At 40.3% G+C, this 27,106-nt stretch overlaps 1 protein-coding gene across 2 annotated transcripts in view; it reads left to right on the top strand.

Moving 5' to 3' along the window:
• The window catches only part of BCAR3 (BCAR3 adaptor protein, NSP family member), a 104,401-nt gene that overhangs the window by 22,422 nt on the left and 54,873 nt on the right, over positions 1–27,106 (top strand). For both annotated transcript variants that reach the window (XM_039339743.1, XM_039339742.1), the window contains one exon: positions 20,595–20,634. In XM_039339743.1, the coding sequence (XP_039195677.1) occupies positions 20,595–20,634 (40 nt within the window). The remainder of the gene's footprint in view (positions 1–20,594; positions 20,635–27,106) is intronic.

The raw sequence follows: 27,106 nt of genomic DNA, 5'->3' as shown, positions 1-27,106 counted from the left end.
GATGTGTCAAATCCAGTTTAAACATCTGGTTGATGGTGCCAGATACTCTCTCTTCTCTTCTATTTTGTTTTCCATTTGGCTAATTTGTTTTCCAGTTGTCTTTGTTTCCTTAATGAATTAACATTTGTTTTTGCATTTCACCACGCAAACCAAAGCAACATGTAACGGGTGCTTAATTCACATTGTTTGCTAGTTGGGCCATTGAAATAGTAAGCATCATCTACATCCCTTCATCTTTATTTTAACTTGGCACACTGGAAGTTCTATCTTGCTGCAGACCCAGAGTTTTGTTCTCTGTCCTGGGGAAATTTAAGTGCATAAAAGAATTTGGCCCCAAGGATTTGCAAATGGACCATATTTACTGCAGGCAGTCCTCAACTTACAGCAGTTCATTTAGGGACAGTTCTGACTTACGACCATTTTTCACACTTATGACCATTGAAGATCCCCATGGTCACATGCTCAAAATTCACATGCTTAGCAACTGGTTCATATTTATGCCGGTTGCAGTGTCCTGGGGTCATGTGACCTTCTGAGAAGCAAAGTCAATGGGGAAGCCAAATTCACTTTAACAACCACATTACTAACTTAAGAAATGCAATGATTCACTTAACAACTGTGGCGAGAAAAGTCATAAAATGGGGCAAAACTCACTTTAAGATGTTTCCTTTAGCAACATAAATTTTGGGCTCAATTGTGGTTGTAACTTTAAAAGGTCGATGCACTATGCTCTCCCACTCGTGTGGCCTTTCCTTTCTCCTCGCCTGTGCAGTGGTGCTGGCTGATGAGCCCTGGCAACCCCTGGCATTGAAAACTCAAGGAGTACAGCTGTTGAGCAACAGCTGCAAGGGATGATTCAGCTGTTTGGAGCAGCTGAACATTGCACCTTGTCAGGAAATAGAATGGCACAATTGTGTGTCTGTGAATGTGTGTGTGCCTGTGTACTTGTGGTTGGGTTGATAGAATGTCTGAAGCTTAATTGAGATGGAAGAATGGATATTAATGTACCAGCCTAGTGAAGTCTATACTTTACTAGAGCCTTGCAACTTACTCATTATGGTGAGTAAAAAAAAAATGGAGATTAAATTGTAAGTTATAGATATTTTCACATTTTCACCAGAGGTGGGTGCCACTTTTGAATCTGGGCCAACCATTGTCACCCCTGTCATCTGAACCCATTTTCAGTTATGGCAGAAGAGCAATTGCTTGTTTTCTGTTTTTCAGGGTGCAACATTGCCATTCCATGGAGCTTGGGGTAGGCTGTTTTTCCATGGGTAGAAACTCTGGCTCCTTGCTGTCTCCCACTCACACCTCCTAAGCTATGTTTATGTCCCAAGAGCAGAGCAAAGGCTTTGCAATTCCAACTCAAGGGCATGAATTGGCCGCACAATCAAATATAGGGAGGTCAAAGGAGGTGGGGCACTGGCAATAATGTTAACACTGGAGTTTCTTCATTAGGTATCTGGAGGGAGTGCTGGTACATTCATGAAGAGTTCTCAGTGGCTGTGCAATAAAAATTGCAAGCTGTTGTGAGGGCACATCTGAGCTTGAGGAGTGATGATAGCGTGTATGAAAGTTGACCATGTTTTTAGCTGGCTCAGTTGAGCAGACAACTGGACTGAATTTAGCGAAACAAAATTGGCTAATTTGAAAAGAAAAATCAACTCAAATGCACAAATATTAACTAGATTGGCAGAAGAATACCTGCCTTGGCAGTGATATATGTGAAAAGGTTGAATATGAATCGACGTGTAGTCCAACTGTCAAAAGAATCTGATGCAATTTTAATTGCATCTGTAGAATCTGAGTTTCTGAATCTTGAGAAGTTAAGGGCATTTTGGAATGCTGCAGACTGTAAGAGGAATGTAAATAAATGGTATACCGAGAGCTTCTATTTGTATGTACACTGTATGTTTGTAGTTTGTATGTAAACTGAGAGCTTATGCACCGGAAACAAATTCCTTGTGTGTCCAATCGCACTTAGGCAATAAAGAATTCTATAAAGAAATAGGTTTAATGGGTATTAAAAATAACTCCCATGAGAAAAGATTAGGGCTTGTTTATTTAGTTTGTTTAACAAGCTGTGCATATGGGAGATATGCATAGAAATATCTAAAAGCTTGTCACAAAGAAAATAGAAAAGAGTAGTTTTCCACTGCCATTTAAGTTTAATTGCTTCAGTTTAAAAAAAAAAAAGCTTGTGACTGAATATTGATATAATCTTAATGATGAGTCCAGTTTTGACCGGAGGAGCAATGAGTTGGAATGTGGTCAGCTTGTTCTCACTGGTGAGCTTCAGGCAAATCCCTAGACACCCATTTGTCAGGGAGTGCCTTATCTTTGGATTTGCTGTATCAAGGAAGAAGGGGAATGAATTGTTCATGCCATGCCTGCTCTGTGGTTCTAAAGCAGTGATCCTCTTTCAACATTCTGGCTGGGGAATTTTGGGAGTTGAAGTCCACATATCTTAAAGTTGCTAAGGTTGAGAAACACCATTCTAAAGTCTCAGAGTTTCTTAATTCCTCCTGGCATTCTGGTGGGAGGAGGGAGGGAGGAGGGAAGAACAAGTACCACAATTATCACAGACATTGAGATTGTAGCAACAGGAGGAGACAGTAGTAATGCTGATAGGATTTACAGGCCCAGATCAGATTAAATAAATTGGTCTCCAGAGTATATGGAAAAACAGATGTATGGAGATCCCAACATCTGAGCCATGCTTCTCTCTCTCTCTCTCTCTCTCTCCCCCCTCCTTCTCGAATAAACATACACACATAATATCCCATCCCAGAGACAAGTGAATGCCAACAGGAAATCATCTAACCTAATCTGTGTTGCTATAGCTTCCCTCTTCAGTCACACCAATAATCACTTTTTTATCCATACCATCTGCCTTCTGAGATTTCTTGATCTCAGTAATTAGCCAGTCATGGTACAAATTATTTTGATTTGCTCATTTGGGTTTTTATGTTATTCAACGTGGAACTATATCCAACTTTTTTTTCAGAATTTTAAAAACATCAACTCATTAGTTTAATGTAGAACAAATGGCTACATAATATACTATGAACTTCACTACTGCCCAACAGCTACTGAGTCATCACAAGGACACTGTGGAATCCCCCATTCCTGGAAATGTTTAAAAATAAGCTATATAATCAGCTTTCAGGCTGGATCATGATAATCCCATTTCCATGCAGACTACACATGATTAATGTCGTTTTAGAAGAAGACAAAGGGTCTGGGAAGCGGATGATTTGCCACCATTCAAACAATACTTCTCTAGTTTTGTGACAATGCTTTCAAAAATACATTGCAACGCTATAGGAGAAGAAAAGCCAGTTCTGATGAATGAATTGTTACTTCCTTTTGAGGTGATAAAATTTGGCTTTGAAAACCAGTAGAAATATTAAGCCCAATAGAATTCAGAGGGGTATTGTGAATATATGAACTTGTTTCCATTCGTGTGTGATTTTATTTTCTCAAAAATTCCATGACATTCTAGAAAATGTTGGCACTTGCCCAAATCCAGTGGAATTTGCAGAAAACCATGAGTGGGATTGGGGGTTACATAATGGGATTGTGCACAGTCTGAACTGAACAAGCTGTTTGAAGCTTTAATGTAATTGGGTTTATTTGCCAGGCTTGTGTGATTGCTTTGATGTCTACAATATATGTGCATATATATTGTGTAAATAATGTGTATAGAATCCATGGGGGATAGCTTTTGAAGCAGCTCTGTAAGCCTAGCAAAGGACCCACCTGATTAATTAATGATAAAATGCATTATGAATCACCTATTTAAATCCTTTGCTCAGCCTTGATCCTGAATGATGCCACTTACAGTAACCTCAGCATAGTTCTGAGGTTGTCCTCAGGGTGACAGCACAAATCCTCCATGTTTTTTTACTTTCAGTCCACTCAAAAGGATGCATAGAGCCAGTCTGGACAATAAACTGCTCCAGAGAGCTGTGCACCATTGTATAAAGATGTCACTGTTCCAACAACTGGTGTGAGTTTCATACCACAAACCTGCTGTCCTAAGGAGCTGTTTTATTCCACTGAACAATAGGGCTTCCCTGTCTATATGTGTAAATTAACTAGTGCACATTTTATGCAATTTATGTTCTTTTTTTAATGATGATGGAGGAGATCATGGTCTTCTCTCCCTTGTCAAAACAAATAGGCACCCTGTTTGTGATAAGAATGTGGGTGGTGTTTCTACCTGTGCAATATTGAAGAAAATGGGTTCTGTCTAAGTTCATGGCCTTTTGTTGTTAGTTGCAAAGTCATGTCCGACCCCATGGACAATGTTCCTCCAGGCCTTCCTGTCCTCTACCATCTTCTGGAGTCCATTTAAGCTCACACCTACTGTTTCAGTGACTCCATCCAGCCACCTCATTCTCTGTTGTCCCCTTCTTCTATTGCCCTCAATCTTTCCCAGTATTAGGCTCTTCTCCAGTGAGTCCTTCTTTCTCATTAGGTGGCCAAAGTACTTGAGTTTCAACTTCAGGATCTGGCCTTCTAAAGAGCAGTCAGGGTTGATCTCCTCTAGAACTGACCGGTTTGATTGCCTTGCAGTCCAGGGGACTCGTAGGAGTCTTCTCCAGCACCATAGTTCAAAGGCCTCAATTCTTTTGTGCTCAGCCTTTCTTACGATCCAACTTTCACAGCCATACATTGCAACTGGGAAAACCATGGCCTTGACTATACGTACTTTTGTTGGCAGTGTAATGTCTCTGCTTTTTAGTCTAGATTTGCCATAGCTTTCCCCCTCAGGAGCAATCATTTCTTGGCTGCAGTCTCCATCTGTGGTGATCTTGGAGCCCACTATCTCCATTTCTTCCCCATCTATTTGCCAGGAATTGAGAGGACTGGATGCCATGATCTTGGTTTTCTTAATGTTGAGTTTCAAGCCAACTTTTGCACTCTCCTTCTTCACTCGCATCAAGAGGCTCTTTAGTTTCTCTTCGCTTTCTGCCATTAGAGTGGTATCATCTGCATATCTTAGGTTGTTGATATTTCTCCCAGCAATCTTAATTCTAACTGTTGATTCATCTAGCCCTGCCTTTCTCATGATGTGCTCTGCATATAAGTTAAATAGGCAGGGCGACAGAATACAGCATTGCCGGACTCCTTTCCCAATTTTGAACCAATCAGTGGTTCCATGTCCAATTCTCACTGTTGCTTCTTGACCCGCATATAGGTTTCTCAAGAGACAAATGAGATGGTCTGGTACTCCCATCTCTTTAAGAACTTGCCACAATTTGTTGTGATCCACACAATCAAAGGCTTTAGCATAGTCAATGAAGCAGAAGTAGATGTTTTTCTGGAACTCCCTAGCTTTCTCCATGATCCAGCATATGTTGGCAGTTCTAGTTCCTCTGCCTCTTCGAAATCCTGCCTGTACTTCTGGAAGTTCTAGATTCACATACTGCTGGAGTCTAGCTTGTAGGATTTTAAGCATAACTTTACTTGCATGTGAAATGAGTGCAATGGTGCGATAGTTTGAACATTCTTTGGCATTGCCTTTCTTTGGAATTGGAATGTAAACTGACCTTTTCCAATCCTGTGGCCACTGTTGAGTTTTCCAAATTTGCTGGCAAATTGAGTGTAGCACTTTTACTGCATTGTCTTTTAAGATTTTGAATAGCTCAGCTGGAATACTGTCACCTCCACTAGCTTTGTTGTTGCTCAGCTTTCCTAAGGCCCATTTCACTTCACATTCTAGGATGTCTGGCTTGAGATCAATGACCACCCCATCATGGTTATCAGGGACGCTAAGCTCGTTCTTGTATAGTTCTTCTATGTAATTTGGCCACCTCTTCTTAATCTCTTCTGCCTCTGTTAGGTCCCTGCCATTTTGGTCCTGTATCATGCCCATCTTTGCATGAAAGGTTCCCTTCATATCTCCAATTTTCTTGAAGAGATCTCTGGTTCTCCCTATTCTATTGTTCTCTTCTATTTCTTTGCATTGTTCATTTAAAAGGGCATTCTTATCTCTTCTAGCTATTCTCTGAATTCTGCGTTCAATTGGGTGTATCTTTCTCCCTTGCCTTTTGCTTCCCTTCTTTCTTCAGCTATTTGCAAAGCTTCCTCAGACAGCCATTTTACTTTCTTGCATTTCTTTTTCTTTGGGATGGTTTTAGTTGCTACCTCTTGTACAGTGTTGCGAACCTCCATCCATAGTTCTTCAGGCACTCTGTCTATCAGATCTAATTCCTTAAATCTATTTGTCACCTCTACTGTATATTCATTAGGGATATGATTTAGTTCATACCTGAGAGGTCTAGTGTTTTTCCCTACTTTCTTCAATTTAAGCCTAAATTTTGCAACGAGAAGCTCATGATCTGAGCCACAGTCAGCTCCTGGTCTTGTTTTTACTGACTGTATAGAGCTTCTCCATCTTTGGCTGCAGAGCACATAGTCAATCTGATTTCTGTGTTGATCATCTGATGATGTCCATGTGTAGAGCCGTCTCTTGGGTTGTTGGAAAAGAGTGTTTGCTATGACCATCATATTCTCTTGACAAAATTCTATCAGCCTGTGCCCTGCTTCATTTTGTACTCCAAGGCCAAACTTGCCTGTTATTCCATTTATCTTTTGGTTTCCTACTTTAGCATTCCAATCCCCCATGATGATAAGGACATAATCTTTTGGTGTTGATTTTATAAGGTGCTATAGGGCTTCATAGAACCGGTCAAGTTCATCCTCTTCAGCATCAGTGGTTGGGGCATAGATTTGGACTACTGTGATATTGAATGGTTTGCCTTGGATTCGCACTGAGATCATTCTGTCATTTTGGGGATTGTATCCCAGTATTGCTTTTCCTAGTCTTTTATTGACTATGAAGGCTACTCCATTTCTTCTGAGGGATTCTTGCCCATAGTAGTATATCTGATGGTCCTCAGAATTAAATTCACCCATTCCTGTCCATTTTAGTTCGCTGATTCCTAAGATGTCGATGTTCAGTCTTGTCATCTCTTGTTTGACCACGTCCAGTTTGCCTTGATTCATGGATCTTACATTCCAGGTTCCTATGGAGAAAAGATCTTTACAGCATCGGACTTTCCTTTCACCACCAGATGCATCCACAGCTGAGCGTCCTTTCGGCTTTGGCCTAGTCACTTCACTCTTTCTGGCGCTACTAGTACTAGCCCTCTGCTCTTCCCCAGTAGCATATTGGACACCTTCCGACCTGAGGGGCTCATCTTCCAGCGTCATATCTTTTTGCCTTTTGGTACTGTCCATGGGATTTTCATGGCAAAGATACTTGAGTGGGTTGCCATTTCCTTCTCCAGTAGGTCGCATTTTGTCAGAACTCTCTGCTATGACCTGTCCGTCTTGGGTGGCCCTGGACGGCATAGCTCATAGCTTCATTGAGTTACGCAAGCCCCTTCGCCATGAAAAGGCAGTAATCTATGAAGGATTACTTTACAGTACTGTAAAACTACACTGTTTAGTACACTGGATGACTCAAGGATGAAAAATTCTGGTAAATTTCAATCTTTGTAAATTTCTGCCTTTGACATTGTGACCTTAAATTGAAAAGTGAATGTTTCCCCCCAAATCTTGTAAGTTATTAACTAGTATTACAAGAATGTGAAAAGGGAGAGAGAAATGAAGAATAAGAATGCAAGTGGATTTCTGGAATGTATAAAACCCTTAAGGCAGCATGAATGTACTGATTTTAATGCTTTTTATTATTTAAACATTCCTTTCTTATCTCGTGATACTTGGTCAGATCATTATTCATTATTAGATATTTCAAAAAAGTAGCATCTAGTGCTGCTATTGGCCTATTAAGATTATGCTCTGGAAAGTTTTATGATTATATAAAGAAATAGGTCCAAATGTCTGCCAGTGCAGGATAGCTGACTGCGGCATGTGGCAGAATAAATATATTGCATGTAAATGCTTCCTTTATCTGGTTATCATTTATTTTGGTCTTATTTTTTTAAAAAAAGTATAACTATGCACCAAATAATATCCATTATTTTATTTATTTATTTTTAAAATTTATAAGCCGCCCCACTCCCGGAGGACTCTGGGCGGCTAACAATAAAAACACATAAAACATAACAAAACAAACAGTACAAGAACAGTCATCCAGGGGTCAGATTTTATAAACCCCAGGCCTGCCGGAAAAGCCAGGTCTTAAGGAGCTTACGGAAAACCAACAGGGTGGGAGCGGTTCTAATCTCCAGGGGGAGCTGGTTCCAAGACGTGGGCGCCATCACAGAGAAAGCCCTCCTCCGCAGCCCCGCCAAATGGCATTGCTTGGCCGACGGGACCTGAAGGAGGCCCAGCCTGTGGGATCTAACCGGACGAAGGGAACTATGAGGTAGTAGGCGGTCTCACAAATAGCCTGGCCCTGAGCCATATAGGGCTTTAAAGGTAATAACCAACACCTTGAATTGGACCTGGAGACCAATAGGCAACCAGTGCAGCTCACGGAGGATAGGTGTAACGTGGGTATATCGAGGAGCACCCACTATCACTCGCGCGGCTGTATTCTGGACCAACTGTAGTCTCTGAATACTTTTCAAGGGTAGCCCCATGTAGAGCGCGTTGCAGTAGTCCAGACGTGAGGTGACAAGGGCATGAGTGACTGTAAGGAGAGCCTCCCGGTCCAGGTAGGGTCGCAACTGGTGCAACAGATGAACTTGTGCAAAGGTCCTCCCAGCCACAGCAGTCAAATGATGTTCCAAATTCAGCTGTGGATCAAGGAGGACACCCAAGTTGTGAACCCGCTCCGAAGGGGGTATATTTTCCCCCGCAAGAGTCAACACTGAACAGTCGACATGATCCTTGGGAGGCAACATCCAAAGCCACTAGGTCTTGTCAGGATTGAGCCTGAGTCTGTTAACCCCCATCATATAGGCAATTTTAAAATCAAAATGTAATCTCTGTAGATACCAAATAAATATTTAGGAAATAGTTTCAGGTACGTGATGAATAGCAGAGCAGACAACCCTAACCCTCTGGCATTGTGAATGAATTAAAAACTAAACATCCCAATAATTCAGGCAGTCAAGGAGATGAGTTATCTCCTAGGCTAGGGGTGGGGAATCTTGGCTCTTTTATGACTTATGGACTTCAACTCCCAGAATTCCTGAGCTAGCATGGCTCAGCTTGGAAACCTCTCCCTTTCCCCTCAGTGTGGCTGGCTCAGGAATTCTGGGAGTTGAAGTCCACAAGTCATAAAAGAGCCAAGGTTCCCTACCCCTGGCCTGGGCTAATGCTAAAAAGGCTAAAAACACCAAAAAGGTCACATTCACCCTTGTTGCTATTACAGGTAGTCCTCAATTTACAACAGTTCATTTAGTGATGATTCAAAGTTACAACAGCACTGAAAAAAGTGACTTATGACCGTTTTTACACATATGACCGTTGCAGCATCCCCATGATCACGTGATCACAATTATCATGTGATCAAAATTATTTATGATGGTTGCCGTGTCCTGGGATCAGGTGAACATCTTTTGCGATCTTCCAACAAGCAAATCAAAGGGGAAGCCAGATTCACTTAACAACTGTGTTACTAACTTGGCAATTGCAATGATTCACTTAATTGACAAGAAAGAGTGTAAAATGGGGCAAAAGCCATTTAACAAATGTCTGACTTAACCACATAAATTTTGGGCTCAACTGTGGTCGTAAGTCAAGGACCACCTGTATTATTATTATTTTTTTTAAGAATTTTCAGAGACTCTACCATCTTGCAAATAACTATTAGCCTTGGCTTGTTACCACAGTACAGCCAAAAGGTATGTATGATCAACCTCAGCTTATGTGAACTTAGCTTGTTCACATAAGTCAGGGGTCTTCAAACTTGGCCCTCTTATGACTTGTGGACTTCAACTCCCAGAATTCCTCAGCCAGCATGCCTAGCATTGCTCAGATACAGATATTAGGACTATTTTTTTTCTTTGCCTTTCAGTATTTGAAACTCCTTACTGTCATTTGAGAACAAAAATTGGATAATTTTGTCCAAAAGATGCAGTTAGTTTTTATGCAAACAGCAGGGACTGGTGAGTGTTGCTCATAAAGAATCACGTACAGACATTCTTGTGGGGTGGATCGAGAAGATAACCTTTTGACTTTTGGGGGTTTACCTTTGGGTTGAATTCTAATGTGTTTCTCTTAACAATTTGGAAAATGTCTCAACAGTTCCAGAAACTGAAAACACAACTTTAGTTTGACTTCACTAATGGTTTGGTGATTAGTTCTTCATGTATAACAAATCCAGATTTGAACTGAACTTGTGTGTGTGTGTGTGTGTGTATGTGTGTGTGAGAGAGAGGGGGGAGGGAGAGGGAGAGGGAGAGAGAGAGAGAGAGAGAGAGAGAGAGAATGAATGAATCAAGCTGGCTGAGGAATTCTGGAGCTGAAGTCCACAAGTCATAAAAAGGCCAAGTTTTAAGACCCCTGGGCTAAAGTGTAGAGTTGGAAAAACATCCTGGAGGAAGGTAGCAGCAACCATTGTCATATTTTTGCAGATAAAACAACAAGGAATTATCCATGTAGTTGCCAGGAGATGAGTTCGACTTGAGGAAGACTGCATAAGATTCAAGTTAGACAAACTGGGCAGGAGACAAGAGCTACCACATGACTTCTCTGGAAAGAGAACTCTTGGTGACCCATCTGGCTTTTTGATGGACTCTTTTTATCTTTTTTGCTTCAAACGAAGAATGACAAGGGACAGGTAGAAATGTTCTTCTGGGGAATTGGAGATTTGGTGGTTTGGTGTAAAAACTGCAGGGTGTCATGCCAATTTCTTTTTAGTGTTCAGGGTCTTGTTCTCGGTCTTAATCGTTTAAAAACAAGCATCTCAATAAGTAATCCAATTGGTCTGATAAACCAATTGGTTTCTCTATTCTTGAAACATTGCACATGTAAGTGCATTTACTTCCCATGTCCCCTTGTGCTCACATGGACAATAATACTCCAGGAGAACTGATCTGACAGTATGTCCAGACTTGTATCACGATGTGTTTAAGTTTTCAAATATGAATTTAGTGATCTTAAACTGGAAGCCTTTCACACCTGCTTTACCTATAAGCATGTAATGTAAATCTCAAAGCACCAGTATTAATGGCTGATGCATAGAGATGGCTCTCAACCTAGGTAAAAATGTCTGTACTTTTCAAATGGGATTGATAGATTTAAATGAATGAATCTGCAAGTGCGTAAAAGTAAAAAATGCATTGTAAGGACATGAGATATGTGTATTTAAACTTTATTCAAAGAGAGCTTGCTAATTCATTAGAGTCCATCTGTGAAGTTCCTGGCAGTTAAGAGAATTGGGGTGGTGGTCTGGAATCATATTGACATCTATGGAGGATGGTTTTTATCCTTAAAAAAAAAACTGCATTTGGAAAGCTATTAAATATCAAAAGTAAAAAATTTTCAAGAGGCAACTAAGAATCTCCATAGACATCAGAAGTGAAAGGTTGTGCTATAGTAGTGCTGAGATTATTATAATAAAGTGGAAGCCACAGTATATTTAATATGTAAATAATTGAAAGCATGGTTTTGTCTTATTAACATTATTTTAAAATAATGTTAATAAGACAAATGCAATTTTTTAAACTGCAGATAGTGCTCAACTTATGACCATAATTTCAGTTGTAAGTAATGACTCTTGTAAAGTGGATCACCATGTGACCAGACCCACTTTTATGACCTTTTTTGCAGTGGTCAATAAACACTGATTTATGGCAAAAATGTAAATTGTGGTCATGTGACTTTGAGGTGCTGCAAACAGCTAAGTGTGGGCTGCTTGCCAAGCACCAAAAATGCAGTCATGTGACCATGGGGGGGGGGAAATATTGGAACTTTGAATGGTCCCTAATAACTACTTGTAAGTTGAGGACTGTTTGTTTATGATTCAGCAGAGCTGAACATTTGAAACTTTCTGAAATCAACCTTGACTAAATTGTGACCTTAATATATTGGTATACTAATATAATTCTCTTCTCTAAAATAGTTAGCCAAGTTAAACTAAATGTACGGTTACTTATGTACACATACTTAGCAATAAATTCCACTGAACTGAGCGATGCGCCCAAATAAGTGTGTAGTAGATTCCTCGGTCAATTCTCTTCCTTATCCCAGGGATTCCCAACCCCGGTCTGTGGACCAGTACTGATCCGCGGCATGCCAGCAACCAGTCCTCACAAACAAACAAAGCCCCATCCATGAGATGCAGGCAGCACTTAAAACCCTCCGGTTCATGGAAAAACCTCTCTCCACAGAACCGGTCCCTGGTGCCCAAAAGGTTGAGGAACCTCTGCTATATCCTATTTCTAGCCTTCTCCAATTGAAGAACATTCCCAGAATTCCACATTAAAATGGTCAACTGCACTACAGCCATTTTGCAAGTGCTAAGATACTGTTTATTGGACCAATTAATATTTCAGATACTGTACTGAATGTCCAGGTTTAACACTGTGTATCTTTGTTTTTTTAAAACAAACAAACAAAAGCAGCTAATAACTTCTTGTTGTTAATTGCGAAGTCGTGTCCGACCCATCGCGACCCCATGGACAATGTTCCTCCAGGTCTTCCTGTCCTCTACCATCTTCTGGAGTCCATTTAAGTTCACACCTACTGCTTCAGTGACTCCATCCAGCCATCTCATTCTCTGTCGTCCCCTTCTTCTATTGCCCTCAATCTTTCCCAGCATTAGGCCCTTCTCCAGTGAGTCCTTCCTTCTCATTAGGTGGCCAAATTATTTGAGTTTCAACTTCAGGATCTGGCCTTCTAAAGAGCAGTCGGGGTTGATCTCTTCTAGGACTGACCGGTTTGAACGCCTTGCAGTCCAAGGGACTCGCAGGGGTCTTCTCCAGCACCATAGTTCAAAGGCCTCAATTCTTTGGCGCTCAGCCTTTCTTATGGTCCAACTTTCACAGCCATACATTGCAACTGGGAAAACCATGGCCTGGACTATACACACTTTTGTTGGCAGGGTGATGTCTCTGCTTTTTAGTATGCTGTCTACATTTACCATAGCTTTCCTCCCCAGGAGCAAGCGTCTTTTAATTTCTTGGCTGCAGTCCCCATCTGAGGTGATCTTTGAGCCCAGAAAAATAAAATCTGTCACTATCTCCATTTCTTCCCCATCTATTTGCCAGGAACTGAGAGGGCCGGATGCCATGATTTTGGTTTTCTTAATGTTTAATTTCAAGCCAACTTTTGCACTCTCCTTCTTCACCCGCATCAAGAGGCTCTTTAGTTCCTCACTAATAACTTAGCTAACCCTAATGTTAACTCTTCTACCTAGTAGAGAATAGAAGTGATTGATTCATTGACTGATTGATTGATTGGAATGCTGAAACCACCCAATAGCCAAAGCTATTCAAGCAAAGGCTTGGATCTTATTTTGTAATCTTGCCATAGCATGCCATTATTTGAAGCACTGATGGTAATACATATCCCAATGATATTATATACCTTGCTCTTTGGGTACAATGCAAGTCTTTTCAACATACACATTCTACACTATATAATAGCCATTCTATTCTTCTGTTGTGTAATTCATCTGTGAATACAGAGGTGGCTCTGCAGTGCCGGTCTGGAAGTGCCAAATCTAGCACAATGGGGGACACTGTAAGTTCATCCTTGTAGCAGTGGGGGGTGTTATTCTGTGATGCCATTCGTGGTTTTCTATTAGTTTTTGGTGGCTCTGTCTTCAAAGCTGGTAGAGGGTTCTTTAGCAAGTTCTGTCAGCAATTGCCATTATTTGAAGCCCTTCCAATTCCTTGGCTGGATGACACAATGGTGTAGGGTTTTTTCACAGTGCCTTTGTAGCCAGCCCTAGCATGGTCAACTTCAAGGTCTGTTCCCAGACTACAGTACACTATAAAGTAATTGGTTAGGCACATGACAATCATCCATTCTGATGATGTGTCTCCCCCCTCATCTGGATTCTGATAATCAGGGATTCCATGCTGATGGAGTCTGCATGATCCAAGGTCTTATCAATGATAAAGTGGTCTTCAAACTTGGCCCTTTTATGACTTGTGGCACGCTGGCTGAGGAATTCTATTCAAGTCATAAAAGGGCCAAGTTTGAAGACTTCTGGTTTATTCCATCAATGGCCTTTATTAAATAAAGTAATATTGAACATGTGAATCTTAAAAGTACTTCCAGAGCTTATCCAACAATCTGTCATATAGTGATTGTTGTGTTTTCACGGTCTAGCTTTAATAGTCCAGATAAATTTAGTTAAAAGTCACTGTAGTGCTACTCCATCTTCCCACTAGAATGGGATCTTTTTTTCTGGCATAAAGAAAAAGATAGACTGCATGATGGGAAAATCTTGGGTGGATTAAAAATAGAAACCCTCCATAAATTTCTACAAATAAAGCTGGGTTATTAGACAGTAAAATGTCACTTATAAAGAGGTGTTTCAGAATATTAGTACACTAAAGATAGCCACATTTACAACTGGCTTAGTTTACCCCTAGTGTGTGTATGTTTCTGTTTTAGTGCTTACGGTAGGAAACGGGGTGTGTCCAGAAGTTAACATTTCTTTTAGATGGGAAGTTGCTGTTTGTTATGCTAGTTCTCTTATCTTCTGAAGGATGAAATCACTTTTTCTTTCCAATGCTAATGAGCTACATCAAATGGTCCTTTGTTGACATGGGAATTGGGCTTATCTGATCACTGGGAAGCCAAACAGTCCTGCGGAGTCAGCGCTTATGACAACCGCTCGGTTACTTGATTTTCATCATGTATCAGTAGAAGCTGTCCTTACAAGAAAGAGCCTGTAAGCAAACACATAGAGACAAGGAAAAAGAGGAATGACTTGGGGTTCTCCAGGAAGGCAAACATCTTCAAACTAGGAACTTTATAACACCAGATGAAAAGCAGCTGATTAAGGTGGTGAGACAAGCTTTCAGCTAAATTGATGTAAGAGGACTCCTGTGCAGCTGTGTTTGAGCGGAGTTATAATCCTGTAGGTTTATTGCTGGTGGCCTCATAAATGTTAATTAGAACTGATGAAAAGAGCAACATTAGCAGTTCCCTTTATTGGTTTTCTGGGTTTGCCTGCATATATGTGTGCAAAATAATTGAGAGAAAGGTAATTGATAATCTTAAGAGACATAGTATTTTCATGTACAGAAGAGGACCTGTAACCAAAAATCGTGCAAAGGAAGAAGAGGATACACACACACACAAATAAAAACCATGTGAAATTGCAAAAGTTTTATTGTTTATGGAATTTTTTAGAATCTCTCTTTATTGAAAGAAACACAAATAGTGTTCAGGGCAATAGCTGGACAGTTTTTTTAACTACAACCAGGATTCCTAGTGTGCTACTGGAACTTTTGCTACTACCCAGACTCCCTGCCCACTCTTTTTGAATTTTAAAATAAAATTCTTTTGATTTTCAACAGAAAGGCTGCGTGCTACAGAGTAAACAGCCAGCTTCTTTATTTCCAAGAATGCAGCTGAGCCACAAATAGGCTTTATGAATTCTTTTAGAAATTTAGCATTATGGATAGGGTAGTTACAGTCCTGTGCTTTGTCTGGAAGGGTGCCCACTTGCCCAGAAAAAGATGAAGATAAAGCAGAGAATATCCTGTGTTAGAAGAAGACAGTAATTGGTGTTTTCTGACTAATCATGCTGATGGTGATTGTGGATATCGGCAAACCTATAGCCGTTGAGTCAGAGAACTTGAAACTTGATTTCAAAATTTTGAAGGTGCCCATCAGCTCAAGAGAACTTGTATTATAAGCTTTGTGAGGGTTCCCCCCCCCTCAAATGACTTTTTCCCAAGTTCATAAAAATATGTGTGTAAATGAAAAAAGGAAATTGGAATGTCTCAAATAGTCATTATATTTTTCTGATTGGTATTGATGTAGATGTCCACACCAAATGAAGCCTGCATCAAAAATTATGACAACACATACAGGGTGGCATTTATGAAAAAGCTCTCCCTTTTGCCTTCTGATGTCCAACACAAGTATGTAGGTTGTGAGGTTGGTTTTGCCTTCTAGATGTGCATGAAACACATTTCCCAGGTTCACTGTCCACTTCCTGCAACTGGAATGTGCTAGATTGGGAAAGACTCAACCAATGACTTGAGAGCTGTTCTATTTTTAAAAAAATAAAAGTTGTTCTCTACTTGGATCTTGGAGATGCAATTAAAATGGATAATGATTATTATATGAACTATGCTGGTTAATATTTCAAATAGATAATGAACTGTTTAGTTTACCAAGCTGGACCTCTACTATTAGAAGTTTCTTTTAATAGAGAGATACAGTCTGTCTCCTTGTGCTGAGCTCCCTTTAGTCTGGTTTGATGAGTGCAGATATTGTGACTGTCATGTTTCAAATCCAGGTTAAGCCATTGTTTTGTAGCCTGCTTAATTAAAGGTTACATCTTTTGTTCTCTTTCTTTCTCCCAGCAGTGCTGTGTGTGACCCAGGTGTTATCTGCTTTAATGGCTGAAGATAGGGGTGATTTTTGTCATATCTGGTGAACATATGAATTAGACCTCAGGTTTGTAGAGTTCACAGAGTTCAAAACAATCTGACTTCAACAATAGACAGAGGTTAGAAGATTCCTAGTCTGATTAGTTCCAAAGTAATGTCTCCTGAAGTTGGATATTGAATTGCTAGCACAAGATTAACTTAATAAATATCCTTTTTGAAGCTGCTGTGGTGGGGTGGCTGCGATGGTGCTTTGTCATTCAGCACCACCAAAAGCTTTTTCCAGTGGAACAGCAAGATTAATCAGTTAACAAAAACAATGTATACTAAAAACCAATACATGCATTCAGCACAAACTCATAAGGACTATTCTTTTTCATCAGATACCGGGTGTAATGAAACACTAACAAATTTATTATGGTTTATAATGTATGTTTGTTAGTCACTAAGGGCAGCAGTAGGAGAAAGAATATGGTGTTCTTCAGACTTTTTAAAGATTTTAACTGCCATCCACTCTAATCGGCATGGCTAGCAGTAAGAAATTATGGGAGTTCACAGTTAGGATCTATTATAGTTAAAAGACCATGGGGAAAAGAGAAAAAAGTTCATATCTGATTTTTTTCCCTTACTGTAGCACGGGGGTAGTCAACCTTGGCTCTCTGGCTCAGGAATTCTGGGAGTTGAAGTCCACGAGTCATAAAAGAGCCAAGGTTGACTACCCCTGCTGTAGTATATGTGAATTTTTGTCTAATTTACTGTATAATAAAGTTGATTTACAAGATATTGTTCAAGTTTGGGGGGGGGAACCACAAGCTATTCTAGAGTTATCTAAATGATGCTTTATTCAGAGTCATTTAAAAGAAAATCAGCTTCTATTCAATACAGTATTAAACCTGGAAAGTAATTTGAACCCCTATATCAGTGGTGGCGAACCTATGGCACGCGTGCCAGAGGCGGCACTCGGAGTCCTCTCTGTGGGCACGCGCGCTGTCACCCCAGCCCCATCTCCCCCACGGCCCCCTCCTCTCCAGCAGTCCCCCTGGAGGAGAGTTGCCCCCAGGCATGGCCTACACGGAGCAGCACAGCCAGGGACGTAGCCGGGCAGCAGGCACAAGACTCCACCCTCACGCCCCATAGCGTGCAAATGATGCTGCCAGGTGTGGGCGTAGGGAGTGGCTGCCATGGCGCTGCAGGGCTGCCTGGGCAATCTGCTATAGCAGGCCATTGAGGTAGTGAATGGCCCTGTGGGCGGGTGGAGCAGGGGGCGGGCAGGGTTAGAGCAGGCAGGGCGGGAGGCAGAGCGGGGGCAGGGGTTGGGTTTGGGGCACTCAGTCTCTAAAAGGTTCGCCATCACTGCCCTATATAATTGAGTATAGTATCACCTTTACATCTGTACGTTTCTGCTCATTTATTATTTTATTCTAAAACTACAGAGTAATTGTGTATTCTCAATTAAAATTCAATTCATTTACCTTCATATGCTATATCTTTCAAAAGGCTTATTTTTGTAAGAATTCAGTATTATTTAAATTACTGCTTAGAAAATGAAAGCGGTTTTCACTGTCTTTTTAAAGATTCAACCCCTCTCTTATTCATCATTCCAATTAATAAAAGTGCATTTAAAAGCTGTCTTCTAATCATTTTTGGGGGGGGATGGGGGGTTTGGATAGAAATAATTTCTTTTCACTCACATTTGGGAAGGATGATGATGGAAAATACTATATGTCTACTCAGTGAAGCAAACTATTTTTTCCCCCTGCAAAACCCAATAATACTTCCTATCATTTCAGATATGTACTATTAATATTATAAACCTGGAATTTTGTGTTTTTTAAATATTTTCTTAATGAATAGGATGTTTATGGTATTCAGTAATACCCTGTAGGAAGATAACAGTCCTTTAGAGCAGATGTTTCTGGGAGTTTTCTGGGTTTTGTTATTGTTTGAATATTGCTCAGAGATCTGCTTACTGGTTTCAGGTTTTTAAGACATTGGCTTGTCAGAACCTCTAACAATACAGCTCTTAACTGAAGGTTACATGGAGAATGATTCACCAAGCATGAATATATAACCCTTAACCAGACCTAACTGAACATGTGTAGAATAGGAGGCCTGCAATAGGAACCATTGCTGCAATTTCTCCTAACAGGTCAGAATAAGCTCCAAAATGACATTCACCACCCCCCACCACTCCAAAAAAACCCACAAAAAAGGCAGGATTTATGAGACTCTTATTAGGAGAAAAAAAATAGACTTCTTTTTAAACACCTAAATCAAGCAAACCCCTTTCTTTGATTTTAACCCCTCCCACAAGCAGGAACATATTAACAAATACCAAAGACATAAACATTTATTATATCCTTAGATCTGAATACACTGAAAACACTAGCTATTTAAAAGAGAATCAGGAGCAACTGGGGCAATATACGGTACACCCCTCCCTTTCTCATTGACAATTCTAAGGTGACCAACCGTCCTCCTTTAGGGAGGACAGTCCTTCTTTTGTAAGTTCTGTCCTCTCTCGAAAAGTGTCCTCCTACATGTCCTCCTTTTCGATATTTGAAGACTAATCTGTAAATCTCCGTATTCGATCAATGCCGATCCGTTGTGTGTGATGTGACGTATTTGTATTTGATAAGACGATTCGTCAAGGCTCGGTACAGTGTGGCGAGACGCGATTATGAGACGCATGCACTCTGCACAGGGGAATTGTTTTGAGAGAGTGCGCTGCACGCAAGAGTATGCTGCACACAAGTGGCTTTATTTCTTATTGAAACACGACATGGCACACACGCACGCATTAGACTCACTTTTTTTCTTCAATTTATTTGTATCCTCCCCATTGTAAAAAAGTTGGTCACCTTACAATTCACCTTGTCCAAAGGAAGCCCTTTAAATTGGTGCACAACCCAGAAATTAGTTTTCACAGCCAGGACGGAGATTCCGTTCAGCCACACAACATTCCATTCTTCCTTAACCTCAAATATTCCTTTGTTTCAACCAACTAATTTAAAAATACTTAATATGACTCTATGCCAGGGCTCTTCAAACTTGGCCCTTTGATGACTTATGGACTTCAACTCCCAGAATTCCTCAGCAAGGCACTGGCTGAGGAATTCTGGGAGTTGAAGTCCACAAATCATAAAAGAGTCAAGTTTGAAAATCCCTGCTCTATGCCTTATTATCATTACAGTGTTATACAGAAGGCTAACCCATGATTTTAGAAAGATTCAGATTTCTATTAGAATGATACTTTGAAATCAGGTTTACTTTGAAATCAGATTTTCAGATTTTTGCTGACCATTTTGAAACTCCAGATTGAGAATATTGAACAATAGACATTTCAGAGAAAGGTATAGGTTTTTAGTTACAAAGGATATTTTCAAGATTACTGGAACTTTCTTTATATTGGGGTTAAAAAAAATTGCACTAAATTCTCAGGGGTGTATAAATGACTGTAGTCTAAATCGTTTCCAATCTTATTATTTCCCATACATCCATACTTATAATTACTTTATTAATTATTAGAAACTACTAGCATTTTATAAATTGTGCCATTGCTATGGTTAGGTAGTCCATTGTGAGTTTAATTTTTTTATAATACTAATTTTTTGCTGGCTTGATAGCTCATCCCATGTTTGCTGAATGGCTGGAAAAGATCCAGTGCTAAATATTGTCCACATTCTGATTAATTACTGTATATCTCTAAATATTGCCGTGACACAAGGCTGGGATTGGATCTTATAATAAACATGATTTATTTTATCATATTTATTCAATGGGGAATAATAATGTTAAGGCATGGATCATGTTTATAAACCATTATGGTAAGAGCTGCACAGGAAACTGCATTATGGTTTCATATGAGGTGTGAATTCAGTCTAGAACCTGTTCTAGATGCAAACTGGAAATCAAATCAAATCAGTAGCTGTTCGAGATCAAAGAGGCAGACAGATGTTGTGTTGGGTTTCTGATGCTAGAAAAAAGGCCAGGAGTAAATCTGTCTTTCCACCCTGTTTCCCCTGATTTAAATCACTCTCCTTTAAAAGAGATAGTAGAAGAGGAGTAACAAGATAAAACTGATTTTGTTTTAAATGACACAAAATGATTATACATACTGGCTAACATACTGCTATTTCTTTTCAGAGACCAGAATGCTATGGATCCAGCTTTGGAGTATGTGAAGGTATGAAATATGACTTAATATTTCCATAATTTAAAAAAGAACCTTAAAACCTCTATTTTATTAGTAAATTGTAGTAATTGCAATATTGTATTCCTTCTTTGGTTCATTAAATCTAATATATATTATAGTAGCTTAACTTTTTTTAAAAAAGAGAAAATGATAGCTAATTAGATTACTTGACTCAAGCTTGAAGAAAGCAAGGTCAGATTGCAAACTTAGTAATTAATCACCACTGTCGCTAAGAGCTTTTTCATTTTCTCCTGGTAATATTCCAGCAATCGTTCTGTTGTATCAAAGAGGATGAAAGGAAATTTGTAATTTGATCTTCCCTCTCTTGCTTTGCCACAAGCTGCTTTAATAGGAACAGAATGCCTATTTTTAAGAAAGATTCATTCCAAATACTGAAATGGTGAACCAGTATTGGAAATAAAACCCAGAAAACTAGAGCAATTGGTAAACCCCAAATCTATGTAAATTCTGGTTTATTGTGAACAAGCAGGATGCTAATGGGACTAAGATTACTCATTCCTGCTTGTACTACAAACAACTAAAGAAACTAAACATGTTTTGTTTAACCTAAACATGAGATTATTAGCTTGTTGCTCTCTTTAGAAGCTGGAATAGTAATCCAGGATTGTTCTTGGTGTACAAGTTTATTCTGTTTAGCAGAAGCAAGCAGGAAGTCTGGATTCAAACAATATATTAAAACAAGGAAGGCCAACTAGACTGGTTAACTTTTTTCCAAGTGAATGGTAACCGTGTTTTTATTTGGGTTTCATAATAGGTTAAAGTATTCCTATCAGTTAAGTCAGCTGTTGGTCACAGAGTCATCCAAATGAATTTGGATTTTTATCCACCTATTAGATCAGGGGTGTCAACTGCCGGCCCGCAGACCAGATGCGTCATGGCGAAACTGTGCCCACCCCATTACCGGCAATGGGAAAAAAGTCACAATATGTTGCAAGTTGACGTTGCAAGTTTGACACCCCTGTATTAGATCATTCCTAGGAGCTGAGATAGGCAGATGTAGTTTGATGGTGTTAAAGGCATTGTCGCAGGATGTGTAAGTTGTTCCAGGCAAAACTGTCCTTTGCAACTGACTGATGGGTACTTTATCAATGCCAAGGATGTTCAAGTAGTGCTCCAGTTTTGGGATTGCACCAGGAAGCCTATTATTAATGGTATTGTATTTGCTTTCTTTTGCCACAATGGTTGTTTGTAGTCATTATTATTATTTTAGTCATAAATAAATTACTTTTATTTATCAAATTTATATGGCTGCCCATCTCATGAGAAGTGACTCTAGGCCAGTGGTTCTCAACCTGTGGGTCGGGACCCCATTTGGGGTCAAATGACCATTTCACGGGGGTCGCCAAACAACGCAGTCCACCATTTTTTTCCCCTTTTCCTTAGCTGTGCTACTCCCTTTTATTCTATTGGCTTTTGAAAGCCAATAGAATAGACTCTCTTGAATAGAGTCTAATTCTATTGGCTTTCAAAAGCCAATAGGACTTGTCCAGGCTGTCTCTGCCCTGCTGAGCCCGCCAAAAGTCCCATTCTGCAAACGGTGCTGCACCAGTTGAGTAGTCCTCTACTTACGACTGGTTGAGTAATCCTCGACTTACAACCGGTTGGGGGTCGCGGCATTAAAAAGGTTGAGAACCACTGCTCTAAGCAGGGTAGAGCAAAAAAGATATAAAAACAATAAACATGTCAAATGCAGTCATATAAACGCACATGTACACATACAAACATACAAACACACACAAGATTTGATCAGCAATGGAGCCACCTCATTGTCCCCTGAGATCCCCAGCCCTAATGCCAAAGCCACGTTTTGAGGGACTTCCATAAAATAAGGAGGAATGGAGCTGACCTCACTTTGGGGAGGGGGAGGGAAATGTACACAAGGTAGACACCAAAAGAATGAAGGCTTCCTTGGGCTTGCCAAGTATAATTCCCTGAGAGACGAGACCTACAGCACGACTCTCTTGCCCAATTTGAAGGGACAAACGGATGTAATTGGGGAGATGATACCTCACGCTGTGGCAACGACTGAGTTCATTCATAGTCTCATCTAGGTGCTTAATAGGAGCAAAGAGAGCACCGGTCCTTATAGTATCCCACATAGTAGAAGCCAGGGGTGGGCTCTCTCCTTCCCAATCCCCACTGACTGGAACCAACCTTGGAGAAAGAAAGTGAACCAGCACAACACAGTGACTCATGACCTTAGTCATGGAAGTGTGTGTATTGATGTAAATTATATTCAAAAGCTGCCAAGCAACAGCTCTACCAACATCCAAGGATGATGTGGTTTATTTAGCAACTATGCTTCTAACTCATCTCCCTTAGGTTTTCTTTTTCCTTGTAAATATACAAGTGATAAATTTTTCTTGTTTACCTTGAACTCAGAGAGCTAATTGCCCTAAAGGTTGTCCATTCGTGATTGCAGTTCGTCATTTCAGGTAATATTTGACACATGCCTGTTACAGAAGGAAGTGACTTTGATAAATAGGAAGCCATAAAAAATAATCCTTAAATTGCAATTCTCTGCAATGGGAGTAACCTTTGAAATTGATGAAACTTCCAGGTAATCTCGAATAGGTCCTACCTTGGAACTTCCAAGTAACCAGGTCTAGATAAACCGTGCCGTATGAGGTAATCTAGGGATGTACTGTAATCATTTCAGGCTAATGGGGGATGTGGTTCCATGTCTGTTGAGAAGCCATTGCTTGCTTTTCGGTTTGTCTAGTTTTCAAAGATGCTTGCAGAATTTTCAGCAGGTAAAAAGGCCTAGCAGGAATGAATAATGTCTCAGTTAAATATTGATGAAGGGGTTGGTGAAGATATGCATGGGTTGTAGCTGTGTAGGTGCAATCACTTAACAGGGCCAGTTTGGTCTAGTGGTTAAGGCATCAGGCTAGAAAACAGGACAGCATGAGTTCAAGTCCTGTCTTAGCCATGAAAGCCAACTGAGTGACTTTGGGTCAGTCATTCTCCCTCAGTCCAACCCACCTCACAGGGTTGTTTTTGTGGAGAAAATTTGAGGAGGAAGGTGTGTTGGATATGTTCGTTGCCTTGAGGTTCGCTGCCTTAAAAATAATAAATATGAATAAATAATAAAAAAACGTTATATTAACAAGATTAAGGAAGGAATTTGAAAATAGTTAGTCCTATAATTTCTTCTGGACCTATTAGAGACACACTGTTGTAGCTAATTCATTTGTGAAGAATTATATTTTGCATCTGAGGAAAGGTTCCCCAAAATATTTACATTTGGTGCTAAATGCAATGAAGAAATGTGATTTGGTATTCCAAATGGCAACTCGTCTTTTGAGTTTATTTTCCTCTATCTCACAATTTTTAGACCTCATGGTATATAATCTAGCCATGTCCATATAAATCTTTGCCAAAAGAAGCATCCAGAATTTCTTCTTTGGCAAACTCCATCACCTGTGCAACGCACCTACCATTTAATATCCCGGACTTCACTCTTGCAATGAACTGAAACCTGAGTTCTTTTTGTTCTGTGTTTTTTCATGGCTTTTCCCAGTTATGGATCCTGCCCGGGTCAAAAGAGTGAATGGAACCATTTACTCACCTTACCCTGGCATGCAAATTACCATTTTTGCATGCTGATAATGTCCTGACCATTAGGGCAAAGTACATCAACTGCAGAAGAAGGGTAAATGGTTTATTTGCATCCTAGCATCAGAACACCAGTTTGCTGAATGATCAGTGGTCATCATTCTCTATGTTTAGGATTCCACATGGCTCTGTCAATCGACTTATAACCATAATCGGTACCAGAATTTCCGTTGCTAAGCAAGGTGGTTGTTAAGTGAATTGTCCCTGATTTTACCACTTTTTCTTTTTAAGTGAATTACATGATCATTAAGTGAACCTCGCTTCCCCCATTGACTTTGCTGGTCAAAAGCTGGCTAAGGAAGTCACAAATGGTGATCACCGGATCCTGGATATGCTGCAATGGCCATAAATACATGCCTGTTGCCAAGTGCCTAAGTTTTGATCATGTGACTGTGGGAATGCTGTGATAGTGGTTGTAAGTCACTTTTTTCAGTGTGTAACTTTGAACATTTGCTAGACAAATGGTTGTAAGTCAAAGATTACCTGTATCTAAATTAAGGTCTGTTTGGCCAGTTTTAAGAAAACAATTGCATTTTATGTTGTGCTTATGTTTTAAGGATGAGTCATACCAGCCATTTCAAATCCTGTACATCCCCTCCTTTTCCACAGTGCATTTGTTCTAGGCTTAGTTGTCTCATTTTACCTTTCATCTTTCTGCTTTCCTTTGGTTGGACAAATAATTTTGTATGTCCGTGAAGAAAACGATTAGCTGTATTTTGGATGTCAATGAAGAGATTTGTCTAGAGATGTTTCCCTGAAAAAGCAAAAGCAGAAAGATTCATTTCATTTCCTACCAAGGTTGCCCAGAAACACACGAGGATATTTTCAGTGCTCTCATTTGCAACATCAATAAGGGCTGGAGCCTCTACAGGCAATAGCTCTCCTGATCGCTTTTATGCAAATACTTTTTATAACATTTAAAGTATTGATGCATTAGGTCATCCTGTGGTTTTAAAAAAGAGAGCTGCTCATTATACAGTGCTGGTCCCATAAACAGACAAATGTTGTGAGAAGAAGCCATTGGTCTGTAGTTCCTCTTTTGTTTCATCAGCAAGCCTGGTCACAGTTAAAGAGCTTTTTTAGAAATTGGCTTTTATTTCCCAAGTGAATGCTGCTCCGAGCTGGCTGCTCCTCTTCTGGCTGTTTAAGAGAATCTATGAAAGGAATTTTTCCCTTAGATGTAAATCATCATCATCGCCATCCTCTGCAGTGAATTATTATTTTTTATTTCATTTTTTAAATGACAAATGAAGTAAAAGAGAGAGAGCTGCTAAGGATTCTTGTGCTTTGCCTAAAAATGTACATAAGTGGACTCACTTCTTTGAGTGAGGTAAGAAGACCAAATAATACCAGCTATGAGTATAAAAGAAGATGGTTTCAGGGTATTTGTAGCAAAATTTGTAGATCTGTTTTCTAGTTCTCCTCTTCCTTGATAACCTAACAGTGCTAAAACTGGACTTTTAAAAAAGGAGAACCAGTTCCTATTCTGGATTTTAAAGAAGGAACATGGAAAACAATATTAGTTTCATATTATAAGTGAGCATCATTTTATTCAATACTTATAGAAGATCATTTTTTGAGTAGTGCTTTGATAAATTAAGATCATCTTAAGGGAACAGTTACAAAACTGCCAGTCATCCATGTTGAGTGCTTGTTAGAAATGTTAGCTATGTCATTCAGCTTATACAGGCTCCTTGAAATCTTTTCACCTGATTGAACTGATGTAAAGTTCATCATGGGAATTGGGACAAAAATTGGAAGATAAAATTGTGCTCATGTTTCGCTTGTAGATATCCCATAGATCTCTGGTTTGCACCTCTAGAGCAATTCTTAGGTTCTTAGGACATTATCATTGACTACAGAATTAAAACACTTTAATTATGCCTCAAAGATTCTTACAACTGTTTTCTCAATCCACTAGCAAATATGTAATTTGCTTATTTATGCCTTTCTGGGTTATGGGTTCAGGTAGGAAGAAGGCCTTATATATATATATTGGTTCAACTATGTAACATTCTATTATTCTCCAGCAGGATGGCTGTAGAGTCCAAATGGATGGGTTCTATGACGGCCTTCCTGCCTGGCAGACTGGGTAAAAACTTCGGCCACACCCCTTCCTTTGGGCGTGACCCCAGTTTTGACTCAGTCTCGAAGCCTGGTAGAAGTGCGAGAAGCAGCTCTTAGGAAAGAAGAGTTTTCACAAAGAAAAGAATATCCTCTTCCAGTTTTTTTTTTTTTCTCCTCCCCTTTTTGCAGCAGGCAGGGATCCCGGGCAGAGGAATAGAACACCGACGCCTCCCAGCCAGGATCGTCGGAGTGGTGAGAGGATCGCCAGGGCGGTTAGCCAGGGGGGCTCGGGCCGGTCAGTGGATCTTCCGCGGATCCCGCCAACCAGCTGTTTGGCGCGGGGACATTTCCCGGACCACCCGCCGGGCAGCTGAGTGGCACGGAGGCCACTCGGTCCGGCGGAGGAGCTGAGGCGCCGTTCAGCGCCAAACAGCTGAGCGGCGCGGGAAAACAGAGCGCTGATCAGCTGAGCGGCGCGAGAAGCGCAGCGCGCCCAACCCGACCGGCAGAGCCTCAGCGCCGTTTTTTCTCCCCCAGCGGAGAGGCACAGCCCCCTTAAGGACAAAAGAGCCATTCAAGCCGGTTAATTACCCTATTGCTGGCTATTAAAGACCCGCCATTGTTGGAGCCTCGTGGCTCATCCGGCTACTATTGGGAGGCGGGGCTTCCTCCCATTCGCCATTTTAAACAAGCAGTTTAGCCGCCGCTTTTTTCCTTTACATTAAGACACTTGGGCAAGAGGAAGGAAGAGGAATAA

The sequence above is a fragment of the Crotalus tigris genome, unplaced genomic scaffold, assembly GCF_016545835.1.
Source record: "Crotalus tigris isolate CLP2741 ecotype Arizona unplaced genomic scaffold, ASM1654583v1 scf7180000017739.2905288, whole genome shotgun sequence".
Lineage (NCBI taxonomy): Eukaryota > Metazoa > Chordata > Lepidosauria > Squamata > Viperidae > Crotalus > Crotalus tigris.
The sequence above is the reverse complement of the archived record's forward strand: the minus strand, read 5'-3'. Positions and strand labels throughout refer to the sequence as shown.